This window comes from Camponotus vicinus, unplaced genomic scaffold (assembly GCF_025532165.1).
Source record: "Camponotus vicinus isolate PSW18456_S1 unplaced genomic scaffold, iyCamVici1.0 SCAF_4, whole genome shotgun sequence".
Classification (NCBI taxonomy): Eukaryota; Metazoa; Arthropoda; class Insecta; order Hymenoptera; family Formicidae; genus Camponotus; species Camponotus vicinus.
Genome location: NW_028141976.1, coordinates 17,739,813 through 17,755,799, shown reverse-complemented (window position 1 = coordinate 17,755,799; position 15,987 = coordinate 17,739,813). Strand labels below are relative to the sequence as shown.

Here is a 15,987-nt window from a genome sequence, read left to right as displayed (position 1 = left end):
CGTCCTTCTCCCACCTATGCAGCATCTTACAATGCGTCGTCCTTGTCTCACGTTGACGCCATCCTTGTCACACGTTGATGATGTCACGTGTCATCCTTGTCGCACTGTCCTCTTCACACACTTTACGCTATCCTTTTCAAACCAGTGCACCGTCCTTCTCACACGTGGACACATCGCGGGCCCGCCGCGGATCCCCCCTTCTCCTCGCAGACCCCCTCGTCCATCGGTCGCACCGCGGATCCCCCCTACCCGCGCGGACCCCCTCGTCCATCGCTCGCGCCGCGGATCCCCCTACCCGCGCGGACCCCCTCGTCCATCGGTCGCGCCGCGGATCCCCCCTACCCGCGCGGACCCCCTCGTCCATCGCTCACACCGCGGATCCCCCCTACCCGCGCGGACCCCCTCGTCCACCGGTCGCGCCGCGGATCCCCCCTACCCGCGCGTGACGTCACTCCCGGCACGTGACGTCATCATCCCTCGCACGTGACGTCATCATCCCTCGCACGTGACGTCATCATCCCCCGCGTGACGTCATCCCCGCGTGACGTCACACCCCGCGTGACGTCATCCCCCCGCGTGACGTCACCCCCCCGCGTGACGTCACCCCCCGCGTGACGTCATCCCCCCCGCGTGACGCCCCCCCCCCCGCGTGACGTCACCCCCCGATTCCCCTCGCCCCTCACCCCCCCTCGGAGCCCCTGGGTTAGAAACCTCATAGTATTACTACTATTATTAATTAATTTTTTTTAATGATAAAAAATTATTATTGTATTAAAAGAAAAATAAATATAATTTGTCAATGTGTTATAACTGAAAAAAATAATTAAGACGCAAATTTAAGACGTAAGTCGCTTAAAATAATATTTTAATCAGCAATTCAGTTTTTAATCAGTAACTATAATAGACTCTTCTGCGAACTGCAACAATATCTGAATATGGAAAATGTTTACTTTTAAACATCTTTATAATAATAAGCATATATATACACAGCTGAGAAATATACATCACATTTTCTAAAAATTAAAAAGATCAAAATTAAGTCAATATAAAAAGTAATTTTTTAGTCATTTCCGAGATCGAGATTTCAATGATCAAAAAATGACATAAATTTGGTCAATATGACGTCAAATTGACATCATTTTGACATTTCTGTTCTCCTTGGGTTATATATATTTGAAAATACAAAAGAAGACTTACTTCCGATAAGGCATGGGCAACTTTCAAGTTTTCGGATGCAAAAATAATAAAATCTACAGAGATATCTATTTTTGCTCTTACAACATCAGCAATGGATTCATATTGATATATACCATCTCCTCTCTCTCGCATTTTGATGTAAGCCTTCCGATATTCTGTGACAAAACTCAGCCGATCTTACTATCTGTAGAAATAGATTTTATATTAGAAATATATATTTATATAGCAAAAATTATATATTAAATATTACTACAGTCCAGAAAATTATAATATACTTAGCATAAAACTGATTTTTTATACAAGCTATAAAAAAAATTCTTCTATATTTTTTACTTTTATTTTTTCACAAGAAATTATTTTGTCAATTATAATTAATTGGATTACATATATTACCATCTTTTTATATAAATTTTATTATTATATAGTTTATTATTTGAAAGCGAATATAAAATAACAATTAAATACGTAATCACAAATTGTGATCATTTTCTGAATGATGACTACATTATAAAACAATTATGAAAGATTTACTTATTTATTGGTAGAAAAATATTTCAATTATCTACGCACCACGATCCATGATATATTATGCGATTATGCGGAATTAATAATAAATTAGTCATGGATTAAAAGTTACAAAAGAGATAAATTTGCTCGTTTTGCTTACACTTAAAGTCAATACACATGAGAAAATTTTAGTATTTACCATAAGCAAATCGACCAATCACAGGACGGCGTCCATTTTATATAGCTTCCGGCTAACTTCACAATATAAAAAAATTTAATTAAAATTAAACGAATGACTCACAAACCTTTTTAATTATACTTCAAAACTCTTCATACGAAATACAAAGGATTCATAAGGAGAATTTTTAATATTTAGTTATGTTGACTAACTACATACTGTAAAAATGATTAATTTTTTATAATTATTCTAATTACTCACAAACGTTTTTAATCACACTTCAAACATCTTCATACGAAATACAAACGATTCCATAAGGAGATTTTTGGTTGGCTGAAAAATTTCCGGCTAACTTAATACGAATCTAAATATCAGAGAGACGCCAAACTACCCCCACCATGCCGCCGCGCCGCCATCTTAGATCCTACACGCACGTGATGTTATAGTGGTAGTGACGGTGTTTCAGCATTAAGGTGGAAGCACATAAAATTGCAGGAGCACATAACCATAAGCATAAGAAAATTGATTGGTTCATTTTCTTATGCATATATTTGTGGACCAATCAATTTCCTTATGCTTATGGTTATGCGCCTATGCAGTTTTATGTGCTTTTACCTTCAGTCCATGTAAATAGCAGGTTAGTTTACCTTAGTATTCCCTAGGTTTACTCCCACTTTGTTACCGTAGCCGCCATCTTAAGAAAGGATAGCTCACCACCAATCAGAAGGAGGCACGAGTTGGCGCCTCTCTGATATTTAGACCTCTAGTAAACTGGCAGCAATTTCGGAACACTGCCGAGCACATTTCGGACCGCAGCCCTAGTGACTTTAACGGTGAGTGACGTGGCGCAAAACGATTGGCTGTGAGAGTTTTTGGCGCGACCCGAGGTGAGCGACCACGACTACCGGCGAGAGTCTTTTTCCGGCCGTCGTACAGTGAGCGCGAGGTCGTTACTTTGCACGTGGTGGCTATTGCGCATTTTTCCCGGTCTATGTTCTCGTCGTGAGTTTGTCCTGTAGCCATCGGTAAACTGACCGAGCGTTCTTGGCCTTTATTCCGCGCTGCTATCGTGGAACTGGCAAATACACAATCTTTATCTCGGTACTCTCCGGGTCATTTATTGTACATTATTTAACCCGAAATCTCTATCATCAGGCATTCTCCTTCCGACTCGCCCATTACCTGACGGCGCGGTTTCTATCTCGGAAACCGCAGCCATCTTTCATCCCCTTACAATATGCTTATATGTATTAATCCAATAAAATTCGCTATAGTGCCATTAATGTTTATTAATTTATTTATTCATTGGTAATATCTCTATTGTAGACAATTTATGGATGAACCAGACAAAAAAAGGCGAAGAATGAATACGGCGGATGGATCTGTCAACAGGGATGATGACAAACCTGAAACTAACGATGCCAAAATTGGAAGTGTTATTGTATCTGAATTCTCTATCAATTGTGGTGTCGATCATACAAAATACGGAACAAAGAATAAGCCAGGGAACTTCGACGAGGTAAGAATTAGTTAAATTTATTGATCGACATATGCTAAAGTAATTTCTTTTTCGCCTTCTTTGCATGTTTTCTGCTATGGCTGCATCTGTACTCGCTTGCGCTTTCGCACGTTCTGTTGGTATTGCGACCTTCTTCTCTTTACTGCTGGTATATATTTCATGCATATCTTGAGTGTGATTAGCAAAATTAATGGGGCCTATCTGATTTTGTTTACAGTTACCGGAGGAATCAGATATAGCTGATCTCTCTACAATGGATTTTAAGATCGTCAAAACAAAACTTACATTTGTGGATAAGAGCAAGTATATAAAAAGTTTCTTTGAATGTGAAGCATCTGTGATTCGGATAACAGCCCCGAGCCGTTTCGGAAAATCTACATTTATGGATATGCTCGAGAACTTTTTGAAGATAACAGTAAATGAAGATGCAAAGCCAATTTCAAATCCAGAAGATGGTGATAATTACAAGCTGTTTATGAATTTGCAGCTAGGTTTTGAGCATCCAGAGTTCGTTAAGGAACATTGTGGTCAGTACCCCGTGATATTTATGAGTCTTAAAGATGTAGGAGGTAGAACAGAGGGAGACATTTTAGAATCGCTGAAGAAAGCTCTTTGTCGGGCATTCCAGCAGCATTCTTACCTTCTTGATATAGTTGCTGATGGTTCCTGCAGTTTTAAAGATAAGAAAATACAAGATATCGAATTATTTCTGAACTATTATAACCGTAGTAGGCTGAAAAAACTATCCGAATCTGATGTAGAGGACGGATTGCAATTCTTGTCTGAAATCTTGTATTCTCACTTCAACAAAAAAGTTGTTATTCTGATAGATGAGACCGACGCGCCCATTATGAAAGCTATTATGCAGAACATGGATGATAAACTCCTGCGATACCTGATAAATTGTATTAGCCATCTGATGTTGGCAAGCTTAAAGGATCAAAAAATTGTGGCGCGTGCATTACTTAATTCCTGTGTTCGTTTATCTGGAGTATTTTCCTGGAAATTACGCAATCATTGTAATGTTCTATTCTTGCAAAAACATAATTTTTCTGGATTATATGGATTTACAGCACAGGAAGTAGATAGTCTATTTGAGAAAAGTGAATTTCAAGCAGTGAAAGATTCTGATGGTGTCAAAGAGTGGTATGATGGATACCAAATATTAAATAGTGAAGAAACAAGAATTTACAGTAGCTGGTCTGTCATAAATTATTTGCAAAATAGTGTTAACGAAAAGAAAAGAATGTTCGATAGCTATTGGGCCAGGTCAGGCTTTGTGGATATTTTGGGAAACTTGTTTGTGAAATCTGAGATACAAAAGCCATTCGAGAAACTTCTTGAAGATGAGAACATTGAAATAGAACTAGCTGAGCCAACAGTTGATAATATTTTGGAACTGAAAAAGACAATCTCTGATTCACAGAATAAATTAGATACTTCGCAAGTGAATTTCTTCTTACAGCTTCTGTGGGATGATGGTTTGTTGAATGCAGTTGAAAAGAATGCGAACATTGTAAGTCTGAAGATACCAAATTGGGAGATAAAGAGCGTAATCGAACGTAAATGTTACAGTCAAAGGATGTTTTGTAAGAAGTATAAACTCGAGCCTGAAAATATAGAAAAATACATACAATCACTGAGGAATTTGCTATTAATGGCAAATGATGAAGAGGAAACTGAAAAAAGTAAAGAAAAACCATTTCGTAAACTCATTAATGCAGTTTCAGGCCTCTTTTCAGACAGTGCGACAATTCCATATAATGAGTCAGAGTTACATCACATTCTTTTTTATTTGGCATATAATAGTACAATTTTAAGTGCACAAGCTAACAGAGCGGTCTATCAAAAAATCTCCAAGGAAAAGCGAGGAAGAAAACACGAATTTGACATGCTTGTAATTCTTAAAACAGTTGGAGCCATATTTGAATGGAAATATTGCAAGGCAAATGAAACAGAAAGATCACAAGATGCTCTTAAACAAATTATTGATAAACAGTATTTCAAGGTTTTTGACAAGGAGGAGTATAAACATGTTAAAACAAAAATTTATGTTGGTTTGTGTTTTAAAATAAAGTCAAATGTGACTATGCGATACTTAGTGAACACTACTGATGTAAACAAAGCAAAATTTCTGGAAAGTACTTCTACAGAGGCTACTAAAGCTGATACCGCTACTGTTGTCAAATGATATCGTGCATTGGCTTTGTTCGTGTTTAATAAGTAACAAATAAGTATTGTCGCATTCTTCTCTGACAGAGTCACGTGTAAACAAATAAGTTTTTATTTTTTTCTTGTAATTTCTTAGTTATATTTCATTACAGTTAGTTGATAAAATAACGAGGACTTTGTATATTTTTATTGATAATAAAATATTTTGCTAGAAGATTGGAAATAAGGTCTCGTAAGAAGTAATTGCTGCGGCATTAAAAGAAAATAAATCGTTGTAAATAATACATATGTATAATCGTTGTAATAATATATATTAGACATCAATGAAATGTGATGTACTGAGGAGGTCAAATGAGGGTGCAGTTTACAGCTTTTCATTGAGTTGCCTAGCTTTCAAATAAATTTTTTTAAAGTTATATAATAATATATAAAAGTAAAAAGAAAATAATGTTATCAAAGATGATGATGCAGAGAATTATGAATTTAATATACATTTAATACACATTAAATTTAATATACATTAAAAGCCTCTCCTGTTAAATGCTACGTCCCGATCTACAACAGGTAATTTAAGCCTTAAGAAATTGACCAATCACAGTCGAGTTTTCTCTTCATACTTGACTGTGATTGGTCAATTTCTTAAGGCTTAAGGTTTAAATTGCCTATTGTAGACCCGGTCTAAGGCTCCGCCCATATAATCAGTTATGCGGCGTCTACAATGAAATTTTAAGATGATTAAGACTTAAGGTTGAAGTCCCATGGAGCGAAAATATTCAGCGGAACAGAATGCGCGGAGCCAACGCGGCGAATCACAGCCATAGAAAAAGCACCGCAAAAAAAAACGGAATAGCTGTGATTGGTCGCCCTGGCTCCGCACTTTCCGTTCCGCTGAATATTTCCGCTCCATGGGAAGCCGGCCTAATGCCTGTTTCTACCAACGTCGTTTAACTTAATCTTAGCTTAACTCATTCTTTGTCTCTTTCTAAAAGAACAGTTAGAAGGAGACAAAGAGTGAGTTAAGCTAAGATTAAAGTTAAACGACGTTGGTAGAAACAGGCATAAGGGCCGCTTCGAAGAAACTCCGATTAAGGGCCTGGGTGCCTATTACGGTTCTTGAAGCGAGGTGAAAATTACAAAAGTGAACAGATTTACTAGATTTCGACAAATGAAATTGTAGATACTCTAGTAAATTTCCTCACTTTTGTTATTTTCACTTCGTTTCAAAAACCGTAATAGGCCCCCTGAGCACAAAGATGTCGTAACTGTTTCCGACAAAGCCGTATGCGTAAGTCGAAGACGTTAAGCGTCGTCTACAATGACCGTAGCATAAGGTTGCAAGGCCGTAGTCGTAAGAAATTGACCAATCACAGTTGATTATTCTCCTGAACTTCAACTGGGATTGGTCAATTTCTTACGATTACGGTCTTACAACCTTATGCTACGGCCATTGTAGACGACGCTTTAGTCAACGCACAAGGATTTTACGTAAACATAGGTATCGCATAACATGCAAAACAAGATACGGCTTACGTTTACGTAAAATCCTTGTGCGTTGACTAACGTCTCCGACTTACGCATATGACTTTGTCGGAAACAGTTACAACATCTTTGTGCTCAGGGCTCGTTCCCACTGAGCGCGTCACGCGTCGCGTCAACCAGCGTGAGCCAATCAAAACATCCCATTGTAATAACACGGAAAACATGTTATTACAATGGGATGTTTTGATTGGCTCACGCTGGTGACGCGACGCGTGACGCGCTCAGTGGGAACGAGCCCTCAGGCCCTTAATCGGAGTTTGGACGAAGCGGCCCTTAAGCGGCGTCTACAATGATGCGTCGTCTACAATGAGATTTTAAAGAGACTTAAGGCGTAAGACTTAAGAAATTGACCAATCACAGTCAAGTATGAAGAGAATACTCGACTGTGATTGGTCAATTTCTTAAGGCTTAGGGATTAAATTACCTGTTGTAGATCGGAACGTAGCATTTAACAGGAGAGGCTTTTAATGTATATTAAATTCATAATTCTCTGCACCATCACCCTTGATAACATTATTTTCTTTTTACTTTTATATATTATTATATAACTTTAGAAAAATTTATTTGAAAGCTAGGCAACTCAATGAAAAGCTGTAAACTGCACCCTCATTTGACCTCATCAGTACAGCACATTTCATTGATTGTCTAATATATATTATTACAACGATTGTACATATGTATTATTTACAACGATTTATTTTCTTTTAATGCCGCAGCAATTACTTCTTATGAGACCTTATTTTCAATTTTTTAGCAAAATATTTTATTATTAATAAAAATATACAAAGACCTCTTTATTTTATCAACTAACTGTAATGAAATATAACTAAGAAATTACAAGAAAAAAATAAAAACTTATTTGTTTACACGTGACTCTGTCAGAGAAGAATGCGACAATACTTATTTGTTACTTATTAAACACAAACAAAGCCAATGCACGATATCATTTGACAACAGTAGCGGTATCAGCTTTAGTAGCCTCTGTAGAAGTACTTTCCAGAAATTTTGCTTTATCTACATCAGTAGTGTTCACTAAGTATCGCATAGTCACATTTGACTTTATCTTAAAACACAAACCAACATAAATTTTTGTTTTAACATGTTTATACTCCTCCTTGTCAAAAACCTTGAAATACTGTTTATCAATCATTTGTTTAAGAGCATCTTGTGATCTTTCTGTTTCATTTGCCTTGCAATATTTCCATTCAAATATGGCTCCAACTGTTCTAAGAATTACAAGCATGTCAAATTCGTGTTTTCTTCCTCGCTTTTCCTTGGAGATCTTTTGACAGACCGCTCTGTTAGCTTGTGCACTGAAAATTGTACTATTATATGCCAAATAAAAAAGAATGTGATATAACTCTGACTCATTATATGGAATTGTCGCACCTTCTGAAAAGAGGCCTGAAACTGCATTAACGAGTTCACGAAATGGTTTTTCTTTACTTTTTTCAGTTTTCTCTTCATCATTTGCCATTAATAGCAAATTCTTCAGTGCTTGTATATATTTTTCTATATTTTCAGGCTCGAGTTTATACTTCTTACAAAACATCCTTTGACTGTAACATTTACGTTCGATTACGCTCTTTATCTCCCAATTTGGTATCTTCAGACTTACAATGTTTGCATTCTTTTCAACTGCATTCAACAAACCATCATCCCACAGAAGCTGTAAGAAGAAATTCACTTGCGAGGTATCTAATTTATTCTGTGAATCAGAGATTGTCTTTTTCAGTTTCAAAATATTATCAATTGTTGGCTCAGCTAGTGCTATTTCAATGTTCTCATCTTCAAGAAGTTTCTCGATTGGCTTTTGTATCTCAGATTTGACAAACAAGTTTCCTAAAATATCCACAAAGCCTGACCTGGCCCAATAGCTATCGAACATTTTTCTCTTCTTTTTAACACTATTTTGCAAATAATTTATGACAGACCAGCTACTGTAAATTCTTGTTTCTTCACTATTTAATATTTGGTATCCATCATACCACTCTTTGACACCATCAGAATCTTTCACTGCTTGAAATTCACTTTTCTCAAATAGACTATCTACTTCCTGTGCTGTAAATCCATATACTCCAGAAAAATTATGTTTTTGCAAGAATAGAACATTACAATGATTGCGTAATTCCCAGAAAAATACTCCAGATAAACGAACACAGGAATTAAGTAATGCACGCGCCACAATTTCTTGATCCTTTAAGCTTGCCGACATCAGATGGCTAATACAATTTATCAGGTATCGCAGGAGTTTATCATCCATGTTCTCCATAATAGCTTTCATAATGGGCGCGTCGGTCTCATCTATCAGAATAACAACTTTTTTGTTGAAGTGAGAATACAAGATTTCAGACAAGAATTGCAATCCGTCCTCTACATCAGATTTGGATAGTTTTTTCAGCCTACTACGGTTATAATAGTTCAGAAATATTTCGATATCTTGTATTTTCTTATCTTTAAAACTGCAAGAACCATCAGCAACTATATCAAGAAGGTAAGAATGCTGCCGGAATGCCCGACAAAGAGCTTTCTTCAGCGATTCTAAAATGTCTCTCTCTGTTCTACCTCCTACCTCTTTAAGACTTATAAATATCACGGGGTACTGACCACAATGTTCCTTAACGAACTCTGGATGCTCAGAACCTAGCTGCAAATTCATAAACAGCTTGTAATTATCACCATCTTCTGGATTTGAAATTGGCTTTGCATCTTCATTTACTGTTATCTTCAAAAAGTTCTCGAGCATATCCATAAATGTAGATTTTCCGAAACGGCTCGGGGCTGTTATCCGAATCACAGATGCTCCACATTTAAAGAAACTTTTTATATACTTGCTCTTATCCACAAATGTAAGTTTTGTTTTGACGATCTTAAAATACATTGTAGAGAGATCAGCTATATCTGATTCCTTCGGTAACTGTAAACAAAATCAGATAGGCCCCATTAATTTTGCTAATCACACTCAAGATATGCATGAAATATATACCAGCAGTAAAGAGAAGAAGGTCGCAATACCAACAGAACGTGCGAAAGCGCAAGCGAGTACAGATGCAGCCATAGCAAAAAACATGCAAAGAAGGCGAAAAAGAAATTACTTTAGCATATGTCGATCAATAAATTTAACTAATTCTTACCTCGTCGAAGTTCCCTGGCTTATTCTTTGTTCCGTATTTTGTATGATCGACACCACAATTGATAGAGAATTCAGATACAATAACACTTCCAATTTTGGCATCGTTAGTTTCAGGTTTGTCATCATCCCTGTTGACAGATCCATCCGCCGTATTCATTCTTCGCCTTTTTTTGTCTGGTTCATCCATAAATTGTCTACAATAGAGATATTACCAATGAATAAATAAATTAATAAACATTAATGGCACTATAGCGAATTTTATTGGATTAATACATATAAGCATATTGTAAGGGGATGAAAGATGGCTGCGGTTTCCGAGATAGAAACCGCGCCGTCAGGTAATGGGCGAGTCGGAAGGAGAATGCCTGATGATAGAGATTTCGGGTTAAATAATGTACAATAAATGACCCGGAGAGTACCGAGATAAAGATTGTGTATTTGCCAGTTCCACGATAGCAGCGCGGAATAAAGGCCAAGAACGCTCGGTCAGTTTACCGATGGCTACAGGACAAACTCACGACGAGAACATAGACCGGGAAAAATGCGCAATAGCCACCACGTGCAAAGTAACGACCTAGCGCTCACTGTACGACGGCCGGAAAAAGACTCTCGCCGGTAGTCGTGGTCGCTCACCTCGGGTCGCGCCAAAAACTCTCACAGCCAATCGTTTTGCGCCACGTCACTCACCGTTAAAGTCACTAGGTCCGCGGTCCAAAATGTGCTCGGCAGTGTTCCGAAATTGCTGCCAGTTTACTAGAGGTCTAAATATCAGAGAGGCGCCAACTCGTGCCTCCTTCTGATTGGTGGTGAGCTATCCGTTCTTAAGATGGCGGCTACGGTAACAAAGGGCTTGAGCAGAATGGGTGCCTTATAATTTTAAGACTATGTTTTATGCCTTAGGTCTTTGTCTTAGGTAACGCACAATACTGTGTGTTATGTCTCGAGTCTTATGTATACGCGAACGTTTGTAAGAAATAAACGTTCGCGTATACATAAGACTCGAGACATAACACACAGTATTGTGCGTTACCTAAGACAAAGACTTAAGGCATAAAACATAGTCTTAAAATTATAAGGCAGCCATTCTGCTCAGGCCCTTACATGGACTAATACTGAAACACCGTCAGGGCCTGAGCAGAATGGCTGCCTTATCATTTTAAGACTATGTTTTATGCCTTAAGTCTTTGTCTTAGGTAACGCACAATACTGTGTGTTATGTCTCGAGTCTTATGTATACGCGAACGTTTATTTCTTACAAACGTTCGCGTATACATAAGACTCGAGACATAACACACCCCAGTAAGCAAGAAACATTAAATCAATCTTTTGAAACATTAATTTTATGTAAATTTTTGTAACGTTTTGACATGATGTTTTATAAATATTTTAAACATATTATTTTATAATATAGTATTTTTGAATATTAAAGAAACATCCCAAAAACATTATTTTAAATATTTATCAGTATTATTGTAATATATTTATTAATATTAAATTCAATATAGTTGCAATAATTTTAATTTATTACAAATTTTATATTAAGAATAACGTAATTGCAATAAAGAATTTTGTGTTGTTATAAATGTTTCTTTTTTAATATTATTCTAATGTATTTATAACATAATTACAAAAAAGAAATATATATATAAATATACATTTTATAACGTGAGTTTTATTATACATAAAGTGAGAGTAAAATAATGTTTTTATTAGTGTGATAAAAAATCCAACAAATGCATAAACAATGCCAAATTCTTCAACAATAAAATTATTTAAATAATATATGTTTTATAATACATGTTTGATAAAAATTTTTTGTGAATCGGCCGCTAGCCGATGTACAACATTTGTAGTTGCGCGCGCAGCGGCTACTACGTCGATAATTGGTTAGCGAGTGATACTTGCGCTTACGTAAGCGAATACACTGCAATATCATGTCCTGATTGGCTCAGGGCATGCTGGGAAGTGGGACTACCGACACCGGTACACATCGACATTAGTCGAGCTTTATCTTCCGTACATCTCTCTCGTTTGAGGCCGTCCCAGTGTCAACAAAGAAAAAGTTTTATCTTCCGGATTACACGGACAAAGGACTGCTAAGTCGTAAGGTACGATCTTTTCTAATAATTCTAGAGTATTAATTAGATCGCAGTCCAAAAATAAAATTAGTTAACGTTAGTTCAAAGTAACGTGTAATTATAGTCCATTGTTCCGTCCATTTTTTATAACGCATAGTCGTGTTCCGTCCATTTTTCGTAACGCAATCCACGTGATGTAAACTATAGATTTTTAGTACTGGCAGTAAATTCGAAACACGGCCAATGTATGAAGCAAATTACAATTACAGATTGTGCTCTACTAATCTCTGTGACAAAATGTTTCAGATATAACGCAAGAAAGGAACAAGGGAGAAAAGCTTCCATCATCTTTATCATTGTGTGTGAAAAAGGTAATTATTAGATCATGTCAATATTTGGGATATGTTCCGATATACACTACCAGTGTAGATGAATAATTATATATTATGCGTTAAATGAATTATAGATTTTTAGTACACTGGTAGTATTTATCGGAACATGCCTTTAGTTATGTAAGTGAGTAAAAAATATTATGCATACAGAGAAAATAGTATGCATACATATTTACATATATACATACATACCAACTATTTTGTAATATTCTTTTAGATTTTGCTTCGCTCATATCAACTTGTGTTAAAATGTTTCAGGTGGTATATACTACTGTCGAGGGAAGTTGAGACAAAAAAATACATGCTTGCACCCATGACCAAGCTCTGTGATATAGTTATTAGCTTATGATATATAACTAGAGATATATGTATTTTTTTAATTATTGAAACCAAAGACAGTATGACTTAAAGGTGAGCAAATAGATCTCGCGTTATAAAGATCGCTAGACATTGTGATTTAAATCTGTTAGATATATTGATCTTTTCTTTTTTCTTTTTTTCTTTTGTTCCCGAGAAAACGCTTAGAACATATATCAATGGATAGGGAATTGGTTTGTTTGAATTTGTTTGTTTGCTTTTGTTTTTTTTTTTAATTCAAGGAAAGCATACCATCCCATGGCAACGATGATATCAATACGTGCATTGCGGATGATAGTTTGTCTCTTCCATTCTTTTTCGCACAGCTCTTGAATTCAGGCTCGTTCGCCGGAAACATAGGCAATTTCCCTTTTTCAATAATATATGTTTTAAAAGAAAATGAGAGATTACTTGAATGTGTAAAAACAAGGTAGAACTTTGATATTAAATACAAAGTAGAGCATTTTATTTTATTAGAATTTTAGAAAGTAGAGAATTTTATTTTATATTATTAGAAATGTTATATAGTATATAACAGAGGGTTATACATATATATTGTGACGTGACACTTGGCGGTCCGTCACAAGGATCGCGAGATCCGACCGAGAATGAATTTGGGCCCTCGTTCTCCCCTAATTTAGGGAGAGAGCGGCTATTGGAGGCGAGATTATACTCGCCTTCCGTGCGTACAAATTTATTTGTTAGCGTTAAGATTAGGCTTAAGAGCGGGCACGATGGGAAACGCTGACGGGATCTCATCCGGTGGCTCAAAATTGAGGAAGAAGTACAGGATACAAGGAAACGGGCGAGCGGAGGCGCCGACTAAAAGGAACACGCCAAGCTAAGTATTATTATTTAATTGCGTCAATAATAAAGTCCACTTAAGACTACCGCTGCCGCCCCTGTAAACATTCACATGCCCAGCAGGTACGGGGAACAATTGAGGGGAAGGCCAACCAGCGGACGAAAACTGACACTGAGACCCCGAGTCGGAGTCATCTCGGCCGGAACAGCGCTAAAGAAGAACATTCTAAATAACGGCGAGTGGCTGCCGAAAGTATCCCTCCTGACGGGCCTCGACGAGAGGAATTATGGAAAATAAAAGAGGAAACGGAGTGCGGCAAGCACATGTACAGCCCTGAAGGCCGCAGGATTAAATGGGCCACACGACGATCCTGAGGGTTGCGGAAGCGCCACAGGTGGCCTAGTTACGCATTAATTTGCTAGCGTGATTCCGACGGGCCTTCCGCTCGCCACTGTTCGGCGGACCGGCGAAGGGAACGACGGCCCAAAATCATCGATCCGACACGTGGATGCCGAGAGCACGGAGAACCGCCAGGAGTCACCGGTGAGACAAGCGTCGACCCCATCTGGCCGTCTTTGTTAAATAATTCAGGTAGAATTAGCTCGAACAATGTCGGTGCCGTATAGCTGCCGTCATTAAATTTATTGTGAAATTCCTTTTCTGCGTTCTCGATATTTGCGTCTTAGAGTACGACGGCCGGCCGAAAGACTTTGTTCGAGCTTTAAAATTAAGTGCCCTCTCTCCCAGTTGCGCGCCGACAGTCACTGTAAATGTTTATTTGTACAATTATTACTGTTAGCTGTAAAACTTTGTCTGTTAAAAGTACTGTAACCGAGCTCACACACAAAGGCGATTGCGATATCCAATAACCGACAAATACGTCGCGGCATCGGCTCGCATATTTCCGAGGCTCAAGTCATTTGATACTTTATTGTTATTGATAGTTTTTCGTGTCTCGATTCAACCGTTCCTGTTGGATACGTTACTAGTCGCTAAATTTTTTTGTTGAAGCAGCAGATCTGTATAATCGGTTCGCATCTATATTCGCTTCTGTTAACTACGTGTGCGGCGGGTAGATCCATTATTATAATTAATTATTTCTATTCGCGAAAGACGGATGTCATTAAAGGAGTCGACACCGCGGTGCTCATTATTAAAAGTTATTTGGGGATTCGTAGCTGCCGAAACTCTAACAAGTCTCGTTTAGCGCGGAATTCCGGGACTTTTCTTGTATGCTTTTTTTTCTGCCGCGTGACATATGATACCGCGGTGATCGCGCTCGAATGCCGGCCCGTCGCTGCCGGCTAATAATCGGATAATCAATATTATAAAACCGCTTTGCATCTACACGAATCTGTCTGTCATTAAAATTTATTCATATGTTAAATATATTAATTCTTGTTATTATAATATTATGTTTTATTTGCAGCCACCTTGTATTCTCGATCCTTCCCTGTGAACTGTTAACACGGACTCCCCCCCTCTGCCAATTTCGAGACGGGGCTAGTCGAGCGTCCGTCGCGATTTTTCTGAGAATTTTGCATTCTTTGTGTACTGCCGATACGGTAAATTTTACAGAGCGGTGCGGATTACCGCACCTGGCGCCCATATATTTGATTTTGAAGAGAAACGTTTTTTTTTGTTATGTAAGGAGATCGCGCCGAAGGTGTGCCGTGGGCCAAAAACACCGGCCACGTAAAATCATTAGCCCTTAAAGAATCAACGGTCACAATATATTTTCGAAAAAAACGCAGAAAGTGTCATTCCATTGTTTCAAACCAAATTTTTTTTACTTTATTCTCTCCTCTGCTGATTGTGATATTATATGCGACATTATATGCAACAATTTTGTCATGGTGTAAAATATTTCAAATGAATATAATATCTGTTCTTTAAGATGTTTTTATTTTTATTACTCTTAGGTACATAAATGTGTAATATTTATGTGATATCATAAAATGATGTTTGTTTCTTTTTATATTTTTATATAATTTAATTTTATATTTATATATGAAAATAGATAAATATATAGAAATAAATAAATACAGGTTTTTCTACAGATATTTTCTTATCATCATTCATATTTTTCTCTCTCCCTACATACATACAC

General features: G+C 37.3%; 2 protein-coding genes and 2 long non-coding RNA genes across 5 annotated transcripts; 2 read left to right on the top strand and 2 right to left on the bottom strand.

Annotated features, from left to right (window-relative positions):
* Positions 1–888: 888 nt before the first annotated feature.
* LOC145970894 (uncharacterized) lies at positions 889–1,850 on the bottom strand. The gene is made up of 3 exons (XR_014438661.1): positions 1,768–1,850; positions 1,198–1,381; positions 889–1,013 (listed from the first exon to the last, which is right to left on the bottom strand). It is a non-coding gene; the product is annotated as an uncharacterized LOC145970894 (long non-coding RNA).
* A 1,158-nt stretch (positions 1,851–3,008) lies between these two features.
* On the top strand, positions 3,009–5,787 carry LOC145970883 (uncharacterized). The gene is made up of 3 exons (XM_083097941.1): positions 3,009–3,129; positions 3,209–3,401; positions 3,619–5,787. Exons 2-3 carry the CDS (start codon positions 3,216–3,218, stop codon positions 5,590–5,592), a joined length of 2,160 nt encoding a protein of 719 aa, XP_082954067.1. The 5' UTR covers positions 3,009–3,129; positions 3,209–3,215; the 3' UTR covers positions 5,593–5,787.
* Positions 5,788–7,893: 2,106 nt separating this feature from the next.
* On the bottom strand, positions 7,894–10,653 carry LOC145970695 (uncharacterized). Its single transcript, XM_083097572.1, has 3 exons — positions 10,519–10,653; positions 10,247–10,439; positions 7,894–10,029 (listed from the first exon to the last, which is right to left on the bottom strand). Exons 2-3 carry the CDS (start codon positions 10,430–10,432, stop codon positions 8,056–8,058), a joined length of 2,160 nt encoding a protein of 719 aa, XP_082953698.1. The 5' UTR covers positions 10,433–10,439; positions 10,519–10,653; the 3' UTR covers positions 7,894–8,055.
* Positions 10,654–11,981: 1,328 nt separating this feature from the next.
* On the top strand, positions 11,982–15,938 carry LOC145970176 (uncharacterized). Of its 2 annotated transcripts, XR_014438348.1 has the most exons (4): positions 11,982–12,353; positions 12,630–12,694; positions 12,974–14,420; positions 15,307–15,938. It is a non-coding gene; the product is annotated as an uncharacterized LOC145970176 (long non-coding RNA). The 2 variants fall into 2 exon arrangements; XR_014438347.1 differs by lacking the exon at positions 15,307–15,938 and having other exon boundaries at positions 12,025–12,353; positions 12,974–15,287.
* The last annotated feature ends 49 nt before the right edge of the window (positions 15,939–15,987 follow it).

Bases quoted from the DNA above. Each gene is read 5' to 3' on its own strand.
- LOC145970883 (XM_083097941.1), top strand. From the start codon at position 3,216: ATGGATGAACCAGACAAAAAAAGGCGAAGAATGAATACGGCGGATGGA. The intron at 3,402-3,618 runs GTAAGAATTAGT...TTTTGTTTACAG, and splicing joins AGCCAGGGAACTTCGACGAG to TTACCGGAGGAATCAGATAT.
- LOC145970695 (XM_083097572.1), bottom strand. From the start codon at position 10,432: ATGGATGAACCAGACAAAAAAAGGCGAAGAATGAATACGGCGGATGGA. The intron at 10,030-10,246 runs GTAAGAATTAGT...TTTTGTTTACAG, and splicing joins AGCCAGGGAACTTCGACGAG to TTACCGAAGGAATCAGATAT.